General features: G+C 52.5%; 5 protein-coding genes and 1 pseudogene across 5 annotated transcripts; 3 read left to right on the top strand and 3 right to left on the bottom strand.

Moving 5' to 3' along the window:
* Positions 1–1206: 1206 nt before the first annotated feature.
* Positions 1207–3458, top strand: SAPIO_CDS9634 (Uncharacterized protein; the record flags this gene model as incomplete). The annotated part of the gene is made up of 5 exons (XM_016790977.1): positions 1207–1380; positions 1463–1549; positions 1612–1919; positions 2042–2250; positions 2314–3458. 5 exons carry the CDS (start codon positions 1207–1209, stop codon positions 3456–3458), a joined length of 1923 nt encoding a protein of 640 aa, XP_016639487.1.
* Positions 3459–4117: 659 nt separating this feature from the next.
* On the bottom strand, positions 4118–7629 carry SAPIO_CDS9633 (uncharacterized protein; the record flags this gene model as incomplete). Its single annotated transcript, XM_016790976.1, has 7 exons — positions 4118–4174; positions 4288–5855; positions 5942–6026; positions 6148–6196; positions 6349–6370; positions 6440–6506; positions 6631–7629. The coding sequence occupies 7 exons, from the start codon at positions 7627–7629 to the stop codon at positions 4118–4120; spliced, it is 2847 nt and encodes a 948-aa protein (XP_016639486.1).
* A 1540-nt stretch (positions 7630–9169) lies between these two features.
* On the top strand, positions 9170–10838 carry SAPIO_CDS9632 (Asparaginase; the record flags this gene model as incomplete). The annotated part of the gene is made up of 2 exons (XM_016790975.1): positions 9170–9359; positions 9454–10838. 2 exons carry the CDS (start codon positions 9170–9172, stop codon positions 10836–10838), a joined length of 1575 nt encoding a protein of 524 aa, XP_016639485.1.
* Positions 10839–11443: 605 nt separating this feature from the next.
* SAPIO_CDS9631 (uncharacterized protein) lies at positions 11444–12115 on the bottom strand (the record flags this gene model as incomplete). The annotated part of the gene is made up of 4 exons (XM_016790974.1): positions 11444–11634; positions 11689–11799; positions 11873–11931; positions 12099–12115. 4 exons carry the CDS (start codon positions 12113–12115, stop codon positions 11444–11446), a joined length of 378 nt encoding a protein of 125 aa, XP_016639484.1.
* A 668-nt stretch (positions 12116–12783) lies between these two features.
* Positions 12784–13734, top strand: SAPIO_CDS9630 (annotated as a pseudogene; the record flags this gene model as incomplete).
* A 78-nt stretch (positions 13735–13812) lies between these two features.
* Positions 13813–16623, bottom strand: SAPIO_CDS9629 (Spc97/Spc98 family protein; the record flags this gene model as incomplete). Its single annotated transcript, XM_016790973.1, has 2 exons — positions 13813–16455; positions 16552–16623. 2 exons carry the CDS (start codon positions 16621–16623, stop codon positions 13813–13815), a joined length of 2715 nt encoding a protein of 904 aa, XP_016639483.1.
* Between the last annotated feature and the right edge of the window lie 958 nt (positions 16624–17581).

Genomic DNA, 17581 nt, shown 5'->3' with positions numbered 1-17581 from the left:
CTGTCAAGAATGCTCCGAACCTCTGTCCGCCGATCGATGAGCTCCCTGTTTCTCATTGATCGAAGCTAAGATTAAAGCTCCGCACCTCACTTCCGCGTCCCCTGAACACCCGCGCGACCCACCCAATGACGACCCCTCTCGGCACCCCAGAGAGGCGCATCCCAGGCGGAGGGTTGTAGCGAATTAGGGGCGCAGATCCTCCCGTCCAGTAACCAGAGAAGGCAGGTCCCTCGATTGCAGCCGTCATCGTCGCAGATACCCTCCCTCGCTTTTCCGCCAAGATCTAGAGGGCGTGGAGGAATGGACGGACTCTTATTCGATAATGTCCATGTCCGCGTCCGGGTTGGGATACCAGAAAGGAAGACCGAGAGAAACCTTCTTTACATGGAGATGGTCGCATTTTTTTTTGGGGACGTATTGAGAATTACTTGCAGTAGGCCTTTTTGTTTCTCTTGATTTTATTGATTTCTCCTCCTTTTTTTTGTTTTTCTTTTCTCGACCGAGGCTAGAATCGTTCTTTTGCATCTTTTTTGCACGAGAGAAAGAAACGTAAACGAAGGCCACATGCAAAATATGAAAAATCGACAATCTTGAACGAGAGGAGAGGACGGATTGCTCGGCAAGCCATTCGCAGCCCTTAAGCAACATGTCGGGATTCTTCTCTACCATTGGGTCGAGATGCTAGATTTCAGCGTCGTATTCGTCGAAGAGCTTCTTTAAGGCTTCTCGCGACACTGCCGGGTGCCGGACGATCGTGAAGAACTGGCTCACACGGGATCATGGTCCGGTGAAGATTTCCGTCGAAGGGCCCGATGCTTAGCTGCACATTTAGCATCGGGATTTGCCTTTTTGTGAACATGTAGGGTTGATCGGGATACAGGGACGTGACCTGTCCAGGTGGTGGGTGGGATCAGAGTCAAGGTGGCAGGGGTGTGAGAGCTGTGAGGGACAATGGAGGGTTTGCCTTAGTCGCCAAGGTCGTGTGGAGTGTTGAAGACGATCCCGTCCCCAAAGAGGAAATGATTTGGTATAAGAGGGAACGGAGACCGTCGACTTATTTATTTCTTTTCTTTTACAGATATTCTCATCAGTGAGCTCGGCGTCCAGAGATCTCGGGAGCTTCGAAGATCCCCTTCCGGATTTTATTGTCTTTCTTAGATATTACTTGTTGTCCTCGTGTTACATCTTTGTGCTTCTACTCTCACGATGCGTTTCCTTCGCGTCGCATGCGTGGCTCTCGGCCTTGGCCGGGCCGTCGCCCTGTCCACCGCGGCTCCGGATGTCGAGCCCCGAGCGGAGTTGCAGTCTCTCGTCGAGAGGGGACTTGCCGAGGATCTCTGGGACGAGATTAAAGACGGCGCGTCTTGCGCTGGCTGTGAGGTAAGTTTTGTTTAAGAGATGAAAGGAGATAAAAAAAAAAAAAATGGTTGTAGACATGGACTTACACTGGCATCGTTCTTAGGCCATCATCATCCTGCTCAAGGGTCTCGCTCTCTTGGGAGACAAGATCTTCGTCAAGACTCTGCAAGAAATCTGCAAGCTGTCCAACGTAAACTAACACCCGCCTTGAGCCTTTTAAATTTCCAAGACCTGTGCTAATCATCCCACCAGGCCGAGGACGACGACGTCTGCGAGGGAGCCATCGGCCTCGAAGGCCCCATCATCGCCCGCTCCATCCGCAACATGAAGGTCCCCAGCCAGACCTCCAAGCTCTTCTGCCTCAACTTCCTCGGCGTCTGCGACTTCCCCGCCGTCACGCCCTTCCAAGTCCCTCTGCCTAGCGAGAAGCCCGCCGGCTTGACGAGGCCCGGCCCGAGCGGAAAGGCGCCGATCAAGATTGTGCATTACTCTGATGTGCACACCGATCATTTGTACACGCCTGGATCGACGGCGAACTGTACGAAGCCCATCTGCTGCAGGTAAGATTCTGTGAGAGAAAAGCCAACCCCCATGTCTGGCGTCGTCACCACGGGGGGCTTCCGTTCTTGATTTGGGATGCGATTTTCTCTTTTGCTAACCAACTCGGGGAACTTGTCTAAAGGCCTTACACCAAGGACGATGCTCCAGGTGTTAGCAACTCCCCGGCCGGTCCCAACGGTGACCATCACTGCGACACGCCTATCACTCTCGAGCAAAGCATGTACGCCGCCATCAACGAGTTTGCGCCCGATGCCGCCTTCTCCATCTGCACCGGCGACATTGTCGACCACACCGTCTGGAACACCTCCAAGGAATTCAACACCATTTCCAGTGAGTAAACCCCCCTTACCTCGTATCTCCCCCGAGAACTGAAAACATACTAACTATTCCAAGTCAACGGCGTCTACAGCCGCATGGCCGCCGCCCTCGGCACCGTCTACGGCGCAGCCGGCAACCACGAAGCCCACCCAACCAACGCTTTTGCTCCGTCGTCCATCAACTCCGACGCCCAATGGGTCTACTCCCTCCTTTCCAATGCCTGGACGCGCTGGATCGGCGCCGACGCCGCCTCCACGACCCAGCGCCAGGGCCGCTACTCCATCCTGCACCCGGGCAGCAAGCTCCGCATCATCAGCCTCAACACCAACATGTACTACGTGCAGAACTACTGGCTGTACCAGCGTGACATGGAGCGGGACCCAGAGTCGCAGATCGCCTGGTTCGCCTCGGAGCTCGACGCCGCCGAGCGCAACAAGGAACGCGTGTATGTTATTGGTCACATGCCCCTTGGTGATCGCGACGCCTTCCATGATCAGAGTAACTACATCGATCAGCTTGTCGCGCGGTACTCTGATACCATCGCCGCCATGTTCTTCGGGCACACCCACGTCGACGAATTCCAAGTCTCCTACGCCGCCTACGGCAACGGCGCCTCCCGCAATGTCAACGACGCCCGCGCCATCTCTTACATCGCGCCCTCTCTCACCCCCACCAGCGGCATGCCCTCCTTCAGGGTCTACTCCGTCGACCCGGACACCTTCGCCGTCCTCGACGCAGTGACCTACATCGCCGACATGTCCAAGCCCGAGTTCCAGACCTCCACGCCCAAGTGGCAGAAATACTACTCGGCCAAGGAAACTTACGGTCCCCTCGTCAACCCCCCCGTCACCGATCCCGCGGAGGAACTCACCCCTGCCTTCTGGCACCGCCTCACCGAGACCTTCGCGGCTAACCAGTCCGCCTTTGACGGCTACGTCCTCCGCAAGTCCCGCGGCTGGAAGGCCGACGACTCGTCTTGCGCCGGTGCCTGCCGCGACAACGAGGTCTGCTACATGAGGGGCGGTCGTGCGGAGAATAACTGCTACGATCCCGAGCCTGGCGTGCATTTCAGTAAGAGGGCGCTGAACCCCGTCGAGGAGAGGGATGACTGCGGTATCTCTGTGTCGAGGGCCACTATTGGTTCTTTGGCTGTTAGGAGGGATTCGCTCCGCTTGTTGAAGAAGAGGGCTTTGGAGAACAATGCTCCCTTGATGCTTTAAGGGGACGGGTGGTGCATGGAGGGGACTGGAGTCGCTGGCGGTGTTGTTTGGACTTATTTCTACATTCTGATCTTGAGCGTCTTTTTTCACTTCACGGCGGGAGTATTTTGGATGAGAACATGAAGCTGTAACGTAATGTTTTATTTACTTGAGGTGCATATATAGATTCAGGTATTGGGGAGAACCTACGCGCTACATATTTGGCTTCACGCTACACCATACGTGTATGATTTGTGACGTGTTCACCAACAGGCTGGACATATGAAATGCTTGGAGTAAATATAAATAGAAAAAAGAAAACAGAATCAACTTGAACTAGAGCCAGCGTTCACATGCTAAACCCACGTGATACCAAAACACTTTGAACCCAACAAGACCGTTTCTGATCATCCCGATTCGCTTCAATAGAGAACAACCGCGCTATATCCTCTGTCGGTTTGGTATGCGGACTTTCATGAGCCTACCAACTGTCGTCCAAAGTGGTCCAACGGAGATGAAGAATTCGTCCCCCATAAGCCATTCCCTGACGACAAATGGCAGGCCCAGTCCCCCGTCCCCATCAGAAAGCAAGGTTCGATTTGACACTATCGCAAGAAAACAGCACTATTGATGCCACTATAACCAATGCCATGCGCGCCCATCTCTTCTTTTCTCCAATATTACTCGCCCAAAACATCGGCGAACTTGTTTGTCATTTCTTGATGGATGTCCGCGTACTGAAGAAGTCGTCAAATGTTAGCAATGGATAAACAGAGGTATTGATGTAACACAAGGAGGGTACGGGCAAAAGAAAACGGGAAAAAAAAAAAAGAGAGGGAAAGATCCTTACTCTCCTGCAGATAACGTCCTTTCCTTCCGTAGGCACCTCAAACTTTAACCGACGCAGCTTATTCTGAAGTTCGCTCGTCGCGGCCGAAATGTCAGACCACTTCTGCTCTTGCCCAATAGCCTTAAGGGACTCATCGTAAAACCCGACAATGAGCTTCATCATCCACTCCGTCTTCCAGAGAGGGCAGAACTGATCGTAGTCCGAGTAACCGTTCTGCTGCAAAAAGTCGTCCTTGATGATCCTGGCAATATCAAGGATGAGCGTGTCCTCGTCGCCGAGACCCGATCGACCGACGAGCTGCACGACCTGATCGAGCTCCTCGGACTTGGTGAGCAGTTGCTTGACGGCGAGACGGAGGCGCGCAAAGTCCGGGTGATCACCCTGGTACCACTTGTCTAGTACGTCGGTATACTTGGAATAGGAGAGCTTGGTGTTGATCGAAGGGAAGTGCTTTCTTTGCGCAAGCTTCTTGTCAAGACCCCAGAAGACCTGGACAATGCTGAGCGTTGCGCTCGTGACGGGATCCGAAAAGTCACCACCAGGAGGACTGACGGCAGCTACGATGCTGACGCTTCCGACACGCTCGGGAGAGCCCAGCGCAACGGCCTTGCCCGCACGTTCGTAGAAACTGGCCAGCTTCGCACCAAGATAGGCTGGGAAGCCTTGATCAGCCGGCATCTCACCCAGACGACCGGAAATTTCGCGGAGAGCCTCGGCCCATCGAGACGAAGAGTCCGCCATCATAGCAACGTTGAGACCCTGGTCACGGAAGTACTCGGCTACCGTGATACCGGTGTAAATCGACGCTTCTCGGGCGGCCACGGGCATGTTGGACGTGTTGGCGATAAGGCAGGTACGCTTCATGATGGGCTCCTTCCTGCCATCGACCTCGATGGTGAGCTCTGGGAAGTCCTTCAAGACTTCAGCCATCTCGTTTCCTCGCTCTCCACATCCTACGTAGACGATCACGTCACTGTTCGAGAACTTGGACACGGACTGACTAATGACAGTCTTGCCGCAACCGAAAGCCCCGGGAATGGCAATGGTACCGCCCTGGACTGCCGGGAACAAGGCGTCGAGCACACGCTGACCGACGATGAAGGGCTGGTCGGGGGTAAGCTTCTCGTTCGTAATTCGCGGAACACGGACGGGCCAGGACTGCATCATGGGATACTCCGAGACTTGGCCCTGGAATTCCACAGTCAAGAGGGGCTCCTCGACGGTATATTCGCCTTTGGGGGCGATCTTAGTGATGACACCGCCGACTTTTCGCGGAGGGAAAAGAATACGGTGGACTTGGATGAAGGAGTTTTCGTATACGGTGCCCCAGACATCGCCACTGGAAATGTGGTCTCCGACCTTTAGCGTAGGAGTAAACTCCCATTTCTTGGTACGGTCGAGGGCGGGCAGGGCGATACCGCGGGGAATATAGATGCTGTTCGTAATCTCCGCAATCTTTGCAAGAGGTCGCTGAATACCATCATAAATGTTGTCGAGTAGGCCAGGTCCAAGTTCGACGGAGAGGGGCTTTCCGGTTCGTCGGACGGGATCTCCAACTCGTAGACCGGCTAGTTTTCGGGTCAGCTTCCTTGTGAGGGCCGAGGCCACCGACGATGGAAGTAAGTAAGTTATCTGCCAGAGGGGTGCTACTTACAAGTCTCCTCGTATACCTGGATAGTAGCTTGGTCTTCGCGAATGCTAATAACTTCGCCGGCCAGTTTCTGGTTGCCAACTTGGACCTATTCGGCAGGCACTGAGGTCAGCAAAAGCAGCCACTGCAGGTGGAATGGACATAACACGATTATTCCCAAGCATGCCGAAGTAGAAGAAAAATGCTAGGGAGGCCGGAAAAAAACCTACCAGTTCGTACATAGCAACACCAAGCATATCCTCAGCAATCACGACAGGTCTATAGTCAACAGGTCCAGCTGTCAGCACGGCGTCCACATATATATATATATATATTATTTAGCGGGCAGGGCAGATTCGATCAGACGCTGCATCCCCAATCACGTCGCAAAGGGAGGGACTGGGCGGAGGGAGAATGTGGCTTGTACTAACCCGGAGACGGAGTAGATAACACCTGGAAAGCATTATTTAGTTAGATACGGCCATTTCGCTCGAATACGGATTTCAGAGAGAAGCGGCCTACCATGCTTGAAACTCTCGGGCCCCGATGATGCAGCCAGGGCCTTTGCTTTGGCCCGCTTCTCGCTATTCTGCGCACCATGTTAGGACATTCGATCGGAGGGCTCCGGATATGTAGCCATGTGGTGAGGGTAGCACAGGCGAGGAGCCACCGCGGTATGGAGGGGTGATTGGAGGGGCTGATAAATCACGTACGGACGCCATCTTGACAGGATCACGGCTCTCGGTTTCGGAGGTTGCGGATAATTCTACGGACGGAGACGGCTCTCCTGATAATATCGGGGTAGTTGTGGGAGAGGCGGCGGGCCGTGTGCGATGTTGGAGAGGAGGTGGTTGTGGAGGAGAATGCGGTCGTTGAGGTGGTGGTGGAGGAGGTGGGATGGAGACCAGGGAAGCTTTGTCGAGAACAAGGCAGGAGGTTATAGCTTCGATGTCTTGGCGGGCCAATGGCTGGGCTCGTTCAGATGTGGTGGCAGGGCCTGGCGCTGGTGGGGATGACGTCTTCCCAGTCTTTGGACTCTTTGGACTAGCAGAATTGGTATAATGATCGAGATTGGGTAAATCGGGGGCGCTCTTGTGAAAATCACACTCGGCGCTAGGCTGCAGCTTTAGGTCTTGGAGTGACTTCAATTGCTGTTCCTGGGGTGGTTTAGGGCCTAATTCAGCAGCTGGGAGGGGCTCAAGCTCTCCGGTAGCTGCTGTTTGAGGGCCTAGAATGGGTGACTCAGCAGGTGTCTCGCCCAAGCTGCCTTCGAATTGTTCTGTTTCCGCTGTTGTCGCCGCTGCTGCATGTGGTGTCTGCACAAGGAGATGTTGATTTGTGTCGCCTTGCTCCGGTGGTGCGGCCTCAAAAGCCAAGTCTCTAATACCCATTACTGTCGTTTGTGGGTGTGACTCTACCATCTGCTTCTGTCCTCCCATCGCAGAATCCGGTATGCTCTCTTCAGCCGGTTCCTCTGCGATCTCGTCTCTTTCCTTGAGAGTTGTAATATCCATATCCACGACTTTACCGGTAGGGCTCATCTCCTCCATCTCCTCGGCAGCAGCCTGCGCCAGCGCGTCTGCTACCAGTTCTGGATTTGGAGGTCGGCTGGATGGTGATAGCACATGATTGGTATTCTGGCCAGATCCAACCAGCAAGTCCACCAGCGACCGTCGCGCCCTCAAGCGGGGCCGGAGACCGATGGGCTGCATGAGACTAGCAGGTGACGATTGCCCCCCAAAAAGGAAGACCAGAAGTGTGACTGGATCAAGCTTCAATCGTCGTGTAACAGACCTTGACCAGTCGCGTCTAAACCCGAGTTTGGCTATTTGACAAACGTGGTAGGTATGGAGGAATTTGCAATTTTCCTTCTTAAAACGAGACACACTGGCCGCCTTATGATGTTATAGAGCAGTGCTTCGTTACAAGGCGAGTAATGTTGCGCGGCGCATCGTCGTGTAATTCTTGTGGAAGGGACATCCTACGAGGGGAGAGATTCATTCCGAAGTCGTCATCACGGGAGACCCGTGTTTTTGATCCCTCGAAACGGAGAAGAATCCAGATGACACGAGAGAGCTGGGCTGGCTTGGCCTAGAATAACACTTAAGTGGGATAAAATACTTGAACAGATCAACATCCTCTCACAAATCCCAGGTTATGGTGACCTTGAGCTGCTGGAACATCCACGTCCACATCCGTGATCCGTGACGACCGCCGCATGACCACGCCTGTTACATCATATTTGATCGTGCCCTAAGCCAAAGCCAGCACTGGGCACTTGTCATGCTACACCGTAAGGCTTATTGATGCTCATAGGCGTTGGGGCTGGCTCGCGGCACTGCATATTATACTCGGGAATTAAAGATTTTTTTGCTTGTTCAATCGATTCCGTCCCTCCTCGTCTTTTACCTTTCCTGATTATGGATCTAGATTATGCCTGCATCAAATGAAATATAGTGCCACATCTTTCCTCCATCTATTTCATAGGGCCTGTTTCCTCCAGCCGTAGACATCGGGACCGCCAGACCGCCAGATTATATGTGATTGATGTAATTTTTCAAGGTTTACCCCGATAAGCTTAAACCCGCCCAACATGGTTTCATGTCTGATCTGGAGCACGGCTGGCTGGCTGTTGTTGTCAGTCGCGACTTTTCATGCTCCAGTCCCTCTCTAGTCCATCGGCGGGGTGGCGATGGATGTTTTCGTGACTACCGAGCCGGACACCCATCGCCATCGCCATCATCGCCAGCACCTTCGTCTCCGTCTCCACCTCCATTCTGTTTCTCCCCATCCTTTGTACATTCGCTCACCCCAACGGCATCAATGATACGTCTACAAAGGATGGACTCGTACTCAACAATTGCAGTACTTACCTAAAGGTACCAAATTAGTGCATTGCTGATGATTCATCATCTATCGTGAGTGCTACAGTACAATTGTACTGAGCACAGCGACCACTTCTTTCACCTACGGTAGCCGAGCTCGGTCACCTTCGCCCTCTCAGGATCAAATCAGCTTCATTCTTTTTAACATTGCACACTCACACACCGCATTTTGCACACTTCTGGTGAGTTGAATTCCCTAATATATATGTCAATTGAATATGTTAACAGAGAAATACCTTGGAAATCCCAGGAGGCTTGTGAAGTCTATTTGTGGTATCTTATCTTGAGTTGTATCCCTGGGCGAGTCAGTTATCTACCTCTCGATTATCTCCCCTTTCAAGATTGAAATTTAAACATTTCACCCAACATGGCGCTTCCGGATGCCCTCTCCGATATGGAGCACCCCTGCCTCCATCCAGAATCCCGAGTCCTGATCATTGCGACGGGAGGAACCATCTGTATGCAGCCAACTCCCGATGGCCTTCAGCCCATGGGCGGCTTCCTAGAGAGCGCCATGGCTCCCAGGCCCTGCTTCAACGACAAGTCGTCTCCTCATGGTAAACTTCCCCTTTTCCTCTATAGACCTAGGGTCGTGAAACCCCCAAGCGGAAAAAAAAAAAAAATAGAGGACTCACGAGACATAATATCTAGTCCAACTGCAGGCTTTCCATAAAGGGAAGGAGCTTTCGTTAGACAGTCTTCGGACCCCTCCCAGCGCATACTCCCGCCACATACGCTACGGCATTCTTGAGTTCAATCCCCTTCTCGATTCGAGCTCGATTTCGTGCCAGGGATGGAAGGCCATCGCCGAGACCGTCAAGGAGAATTACTCTCTCTTTGACGGTTTCGTCATCCTTCATGGAACGGATTCGCTGTCTTATAGCGCATCGGCCCTCTCCTTCATGATGTCCGATCTCGGAAAGCCCGTGATTCTCACCGGGTCACAGGCTCCCATCTTTGCCCTCCAATCCGACGCCGTCGACAATCTCCTGGGATCTCTCATTATCGCGGGAACGTTTGTTATTCCCGAAGTATGCCTATTCTTCCACCACAAGCTCTTCCGAGGCAACCGCACGGCCAAGGTCTCCGCTTCCTCTTTCGAGGCCTTTGAAAGTCCCAATTTTGAGCCCCTAGCTAAGGTCAATGGGCTTGGTATTGACGTCAATTGGACGCTCGTCAACCGACCCAAGAGGTTGTCCGAGTTCCGGATTTCGACCAATCTCGACACCGCTCATGTTGCATGCCTCTGGATATTCCCCGGAATCCAGCCAGAAATGGTCGACTCGGTGCTACGTCTACCTCACCTACGCGGCCTTGTCCTGGCCTCGTTCGGTATGGGGAACACGCCCGGCGGTGTTGACGGGGGCCTAACGAGAGTCATCCGGGAAGCGATCCAGAGAGGCGTAATTGTCGTCAACGTCTCGCAGTGCACGTCGGGGTTCGTATCCCCAATCTACGGGCCCGGCACCGAACTAGGTCGCGCCGGTGTTATCTTCGGCCTAGATCTCACAATTGAAGCGGCCCTGACGAAACTATCCTACCTTCTCGGCATCCAAGGATTGACGCCGGCAGAGATATCGCAGCAAATGTCCCGGTCCCTCCGAGGCGAAATGACCGAGCGATCCTTGCCGGTATTCTCGCACCCCGCAGAATCAATCGACGCAGCCGCCAGCCTCCTCACCGCCGCCGACGCCGCCTTCACCGCCCTCGGATACGCTATTAGGAACGGCGACCTGCCCACCGTCAAGGACATCTTAGCGGGGGACGAGGTGACGATGCTTAAGAAAGTCGACTACGCCGGTAACACGGCCGTTCACCTCGCCGCCCTTGGGCCGAATCCGGATATCATGAGGTTGCTTCTCGAGAAGGGCGCGAGTGTCCATTTGAGGAACTGGGCGGATAATACGCCGCTGTTCCTGGCTGAGCGTGCGGGGAACAAGCAGTGCGCGATGCTGCTTAGGGAGACGGGTGCGCATCTGTGGAGGAACATTGACACGTCGTCTAAGCAGAACGGGGACGATTCGGGAAGGAACTGAGTTTTTTTCCTTGCCATTTGTCTAGACTGGTGGTGCATAATCGATAGAGCTGTCTCAAGGGAATTGTGTTGGACAAGGTCAAGGCTAAGGGCTCCGTTATAGAAGCTGTCTGTTCTCAGCGTAGAGGTGGGAAAGATGTAGAGGAACAGCACGAGGGCAATGATAGAACACACAACTTTTGAGTTCAACTGTTTTGTGTCAGTAGGTCCTGTTGTTCGGTTATAGGAGTGACAACATGGGAATACCCCATGAAAACGAAGAAATTGGGCAGAGGGCAGTGGAAGGCTCGTGATTTGATCCTTAGAGACCCTGAGAAGATAGAGAACCGATCTATATTCGTACTCTCACAGAGCATCAAGATCATCAGAAGTAATGAAATCAAGATAAAACATGAACGAAGTAAACCCAAGCCTTTGAATCCTTACGAACCCCTCATTTATTTTGTGTGCCGGTATCGCTCAGACCATAAAACACACCGTATGTGTAAACTCTTAAGAGACAAAGAAACCTGTAACTCCGTTGAAAATGATCCCCATGCCATCCTCATCATGAAAAAGGAGAAAAGAAAAGAGAATAAAAAAATCGTCAACTTATTCTGACAACTTTCAAATGCCATTTTGGTTTTGTTCTCCCTCGGTGACCATACGCCGGAGTTCCCACTCTCGAGTGAACTCTTGGCTGAGATGGTTGAGATCCCTGAGTAGCTTCTCGAGGACGGAGAGGAGGGCTTCCTTGGGGGTTATGGTGCCGTCTGTTTGGATCCGGATAAAGAGCTCAGGCACGTTAGGGTGAGAAACTGAGTGATTGCGTTAGCCTCTGTTTATGGCTATGATGCGTTCGAATAAGGTACCTTTGTATCCGGCCATCAGGACGTTTCGGTGCTTCTTGAGCTGCTCCGAGACTAGGTTGCCAATGGTGTGGTCTTCTTTCTTGATGACAAAGTCGGAACAGTTGGGAATGGCTTCGAAGTGGTCAGTTTTGGCTCCAAATGGGCCAGAATCCTGGCATAATGGAGAGTTAGATCAAGGACGTACCAGTGAAGGGAACCTCCTCGCATTTCTTCTCCCCTTCTCCAAGGAGGAACAGCTCGAACCTATCTCGTAATTAGACTGCACATTCTTATATCTTATATATAGAAACAATAGACCTGGGAATAGGGCGACGAGAAATGAAGAGGGACAAGCCGCGTCCCAACGCGTCAATCAGGGCAGGCCAGAGCCTTGAGCAGATTCCCAGGATCCGAGCACATATTACACTTACCTATCGGGAGCGTTCATCCTGGCGACTCGGGGGAGTTGTTATAGAGATATTTTAAAAATAGGGACTGGATAATTTATGGGGGCGTCAAATAGAATACTATGGAAACTGATGAGGCTCGGTGGCTTATTGTGAGGTAGTATTAGAGTCGAAAAGGAATAAGGAAGACCTGTAAGGACTAAACCCCCAAATCCTTTTTGGCTCTCGAATAAAATGATGAGGAAGATTTTGTTGTTGTTAGTGAGAGGATCTCGTCGTTGATGGAAGGATTATCTTTATCGTGGTGATGAGATCTGAAGAAGTTGAGAATGCAGGTTTGTTGATTACATAAGCGATTCACCAAGCTCGAAGACTCATTTGGCATTGTCCAGGCTTCATTGAGAAGCTCGAACACAGCTCGAGGACCCTTGGACGAACGAAACATAATATCAACACCGGGAAAAGGCGAAAAGGAATTCTATAAGTATATCTCATTGTATATACAACTCCGTAGTTAATGCCCCGAATTTCCCTCCATCAACTCCGCCAAGCCTACACTATTTCCCCCCTCCTCTCACGCCTCCTACCAGCCTGTAGGGATCTCACATCCGCCAAAAACGAGCTCCGATGGCTCCAAGAGCACGCCGTCGCGGCCTCGCAAGATGCGCCCGTCCCAGGCCGACGACGACGGCGCCACCACCTGGCCACGATGTGTGAGCGCCGGCGTCGGGGCGTTCCGCTCCAGTACATTCTCGGCACCCAACCATTCGGGGACCTCGACATCCAGTGCGCTCCGGGCGTTTTGATTCCACGGCCCGAGACTGAGGCGTACACGGCTCACCTCGCGCACTTATTAAAACAGAAAGATTTCCTAGGTTCCCGTGATAGCCCCCCCACCAAGGATCCTCAGCCTCTTCGAATCATAGACTTTTGCACGGGCACCGGTTGTATCCCTTTACTCCTCTACTCACTCCTAGCCCACCGCTTCCCAAACCTCACCATCCACGGCATCGACATCTCCCCCACCGCCCTCCGCCTCTCCAACCGTAACCTCCGCTCGGCCCTCTCCTCGGCTCAGATCCCCCCTCCAAGCCCTACGCAATCCATCTCCTTCCATCACGGGGACGTCCTGTCCAAGGACTGGATCGACGCGCACCTTTCTGGAAAGAAATACGACGTCCTCATCTCGAACCCGCCCTACGTCTCCTCGGAAGCTTGGAACTTAGCCCGCGAGGGCCTCAGCTACTCGGCGCGCAAGTACGAGCCGAAACTTGCCCTTGTGCCGGGTGATGATGTGCGCTTACCACCAGGGAATTGCTGCAGGCACGAGGACGTGTTTTACGCCGCGTTGTTGGACATCGCGGTTCTTCTTGACCCTGGCGCTGTGGTTTTCGAGTTTGGAGGCGGAGAGCAGGGAAAGAGGGTCCTTCGGATGGCGATGGCGCATCCTTTTGGGAGGAATGCGGATTTTGAATTGTGGAGGGATTACCCCGATTTGGACCCCTTGCACCTGGACGAGGTGGTTGTTGATGAGATAGGGGCTTCCCTTAGAGTGACGGACGATTCAGGTATCGAAAGAGTGGTCCCTGTCATGGGATGTGGGAATATCCGATCGATTCTCATAAGAAAAGAGGCAAGAAGTGATGATCGTGTAAGATAGCGTAATTAACGTGTACATCATAAGTCGTCTACATAAATGATACCCTAACTCTTGCAACGTTTCTAGGGTTTTCATACCCTAGGCCCAGCCCTGGAACCTGGTGCCACGTATTCCGGTCTCCAGCATCTCCGCAAGTAAATCCCACTTGGAAGCCGCTGGGTCGCTTGTTGCTCTTGCAACGGCTCTCAACCCGTCGCTTACAAACTTGAGATGTCTGTCGAAGGCTGAATGTATGCCCAAAACAATATCCTTAAACGACCTCATGTCATGGCTGTCATCAAGCCGACTATGGACACTCGCGTCATCATCGTCATCGTCGTCGTCCGAAGTGTCGGCATTCCGTCTCGAGCTAGCAGTGGTGCGACGGGATGGTGTCGCCCTCAGTGGAGGCCGAGCCGGCGACGATATGACTGATAGACGAGATATTTCCTGCATCTCTTCGCTCTCTTTCAACGCATTGAGAACATACGCCTTCTCTAACTGAATCGTCAAGTCAAGGATGTCGAGAATACCGTCGCGAATGGGCCTCAATTTGCTTCCCAGACAACATTCATCAAGCACACGTTTCGTGAAGGCGAGATGGACCTCCGTCATGGCATCGACATCATGGGATTCTTCAAGATCAGCCCGCAATCTTCCACAATTCGGGGCCAGCACAAGAGTTGTCAAGTAGCTCTGGAAGGTGCTGCAGAACCAGAGTAACTTGGAACGGACGAGATAATAGGTGCTTCGATCGTCCCAGTTCTCTGCGTCGGTCACATCGTTGGCAAGGAGCCGGTGCTTTTTCAGCATGTAATATGCGCGGCGCAGCTGGAGAAGCAACGTGAAAACACTCTTGTATCTCGCAATGCTTTCCTCCGCTAATATCATCTGGACTGGCCACCGGACGGTATAGGATAGGGTGACTTCCGGAAGGAGCTTTCGAACAAAATCCCGTGCCGTGATGGCGGGAATGCGCCGACCACGTGGCTCAATCATGACGGAGATGCGGTGATGGGCCAAGCGGGATGAGTACACTTCCTGTGCAAGCGCAGTCACCGCATACCTGTCGCGCCAGCCTACGTTCAGCGCATCAAGTTTCTTAAAGATGGATGTGCAAAACGAGTCCGCCAAGTAACCGTCTGACATAAAGTACAGGACCTGCATAGCCTCGAGATCTGTCCACAGGCCGCAGGATTCCAAAAGGATGTTTTTCAGGGCGAGCGCAGTGGCTTGGTGCTTGCTCTCAATCCATCTTTCAAAAGCGCTATCGAAGAGCTCGGTAAATGGGGCGAGGTCTGACGAAGAGGCGAACATGGTGTCGAAATCGAAGATGGGGGTCTTGTCTTCTCCGAGACCGCCGTTCCTCACGCGAGTATATTTGCCCAGATGCTTGAGAATCACAATACTTTTCCCAGCGATAAATATTTTGTTGGCAGACGGGGAGAGAAAGGCCGGAGCGTACAGGCTGCCATCCGCGGTACGCCTAAGCCTGAATTGGCTCGCCCAGATCTGATTGAGTGGCACATGAGTTGCGGACTGGGACACAAAGAAGATTTTATCTCCAGGTACCAGCTCGCCCTCCTGCATCCAAAGCCGAATTGGGCGCATGTAGTAACGGAAGCAGTCGAAGAAGATGCGCCCTAAAACTTGGAAGGTGGCCCTTCTTCCGGCGACTTGAGCGATACCGATCTCCTGGAATAGGAGTTCAAGGTACCGAAAAGAGCCTTGATTTGGCTCCTCAAGCTGCTGTAGGATTTCAGAGAGCTTGTTCAGAGGTTCCAGGGGAGCTCGTAGCTCATCTGATACGGCCAACAGGCTGACAATTACGTCCTGTTCGAGGCCTATAAGGCGAGCCTCGATGTCCGTCACCTGGCCATCAAAGGAATGCAAAACCCGCGTGACGCAGTCTTGAAACACCTGTATGTGAGGTGCGGTCTGAAAGCGCCCAGAAAAGGCACGCAAGACGCCCAATTTTCGCCCCGTTTGAGCGAAAGAGGTGATGAGAGACTTGTACGTCTCCCACGAGACGTCGGATATTTGATAGGCAAAATTCGGAACGTAGTCCTTTGAGAATAAGGTCGTGCTGTGACCTCTCAACATGGAGAGGAATTCCCGGAGAACCTGTAACTCGTCGATGGCGACCTTCCGAGACTTGTCCTCCGAGAGTTGGAACGGCGTATGTAACCTCCACTCCTGGGCTTTCGTCAAGGCGTCTAGGGTTGGGCGGTCTTGGCAGTCGACGACCAGGTCCTCTGTAGTCCGCGTTGGGTCTGGGACTTGTTCAGACACGGGCGAGTCGGGTTCGCTACCAGAATCAGACAAGAACTCATCGTAGGCGTCACCGTCGGAATCGTGAAAATCAATGGACGCCCATAAGTCCGGTTCGTTAGCCCATCCATCCTCCTTTGCGATGTCCTCCCATCTCAATTGCGGTTCGGGTTCTGGAGCGGGCGGCCGGAGATCATCAAGGTCTTCAAGCCTCGTGTTCTGAAGAGGGCGATCAGATAGTTCTAGAAGAAGATGGAGAAAGTCGGGGTGCCATTGCGCTTCCACGGTACCCAAGGTGTTTAGGCGTTCGCGTAAGGAATCCGCTAGAGCCTCGCGGTGATGGATTCGAAACGTTTCTTCCAGGCCATTCAATGTTTTCTCGACCTCGAACTGGTTTGTGCGGAGGAAATTATGAGTGAGGAGGCGGCGCACTGCGCGTTCGCGGTATTGGCTGAACTTTTTGGCTTGGGACTGAAAAATAAATGCGAGTCAGAACTCTGGCCACGGACGCAACACGACGGAAATAACGCTAGCTCAGCGGTACTGCCTGGTGTTTCGCCAACGAACCTTTTGGGACACACCGGTGATAGCTTTTACGAGATCACCTGTGAGTGCGGCAAGCTCTGCCTGGAAGGCCATTGCGGATAATTATTGATTGTGTTACCAGTGGAAGTGGGCAGGCGAAGGTCATCTTGGCAATAAAAGCCAATCCATTTCAATACCTAACGCGGACAGGATACTTTTCGAAATCGAATGTGAGAAGGCGCGTGGGACCTGGTTAAAGGTATTTTGGTTGTAGAGGTCGATTTAAAGCTCTGGTCAAACGACAAACGAGGGGCAGCTTAATTGTTGGTGTCCCTTCAACGCGACGCGAATTGCCAGTTTAAGGCTTTGAGAGCAAAGACGACCCATTGTCGCTTGGAGGAAAGAATGGCGCTGACTAACAGAAAATCCCAAGACAATTGTACAACGTGGGAACTGGGATCTCATACAATTGTTGCCAATTGACAAGGCACACTCTTCAATATTCTCGATATGCTTTCAACATGCTCCCTTCAAGGCAACGAGAGGGAGTGTCCGATCGCTTGGTCTGTTGGCGTCAACCTGGTTTCTGTTCTAAATAAGACCTACCTTTGCTTCAGGGACGTCAAATCTTGATAAATATATTTGATATAGGCTGAAGTGTGTGCATCTCAATGTTCATCATTCGCTTTGCGACGCTGTCATAAATTGTTAGGAGATCTAGATGTACGATGTACCAAGTAACTTATTGTTCTTTCCAACAAGGCTTGGGCTCCGCCAATTGCCAATGCGACCCTGGAAAATCGTCGATCGAAGCTTTTCCCCCCTGCTTCTACGTTGTATCCTTCGACGCCCTCTCTGATCTGACCCACGTCCAGCCAAGCCATTCCACTTCGGTTTCTAATTTTTCTGGGTTTCCTACTGTTCGTTGACGATAAATGTTTTAGGGTCAGGAGGCCATTGTTTTCTTGCCTTGCTCTTGTCTTTTTTTCGTTTTATCTTCCCGTGTCTCGTCGTCCAGTGTTTGACAAGCCCGAGATGTCCGCAACGGCCTAGTGCATTCCATTACAATTAC

Source organism: Scedosporium apiospermum (genome assembly GCF_000732125.1).
Source record: "Scedosporium apiospermum strain IHEM 14462 chromosome Unknown SEQ_SAPIO_0143, whole genome shotgun sequence".
In the NCBI taxonomy this organism is placed as follows: Eukaryota; Fungi; Ascomycota; class Sordariomycetes; order Microascales; family Microascaceae; genus Scedosporium; species Scedosporium apiospermum.
The sequence above is the reverse complement of the archived record's forward strand: the minus strand, read 5'-3'. Positions and strand labels throughout refer to the sequence as shown.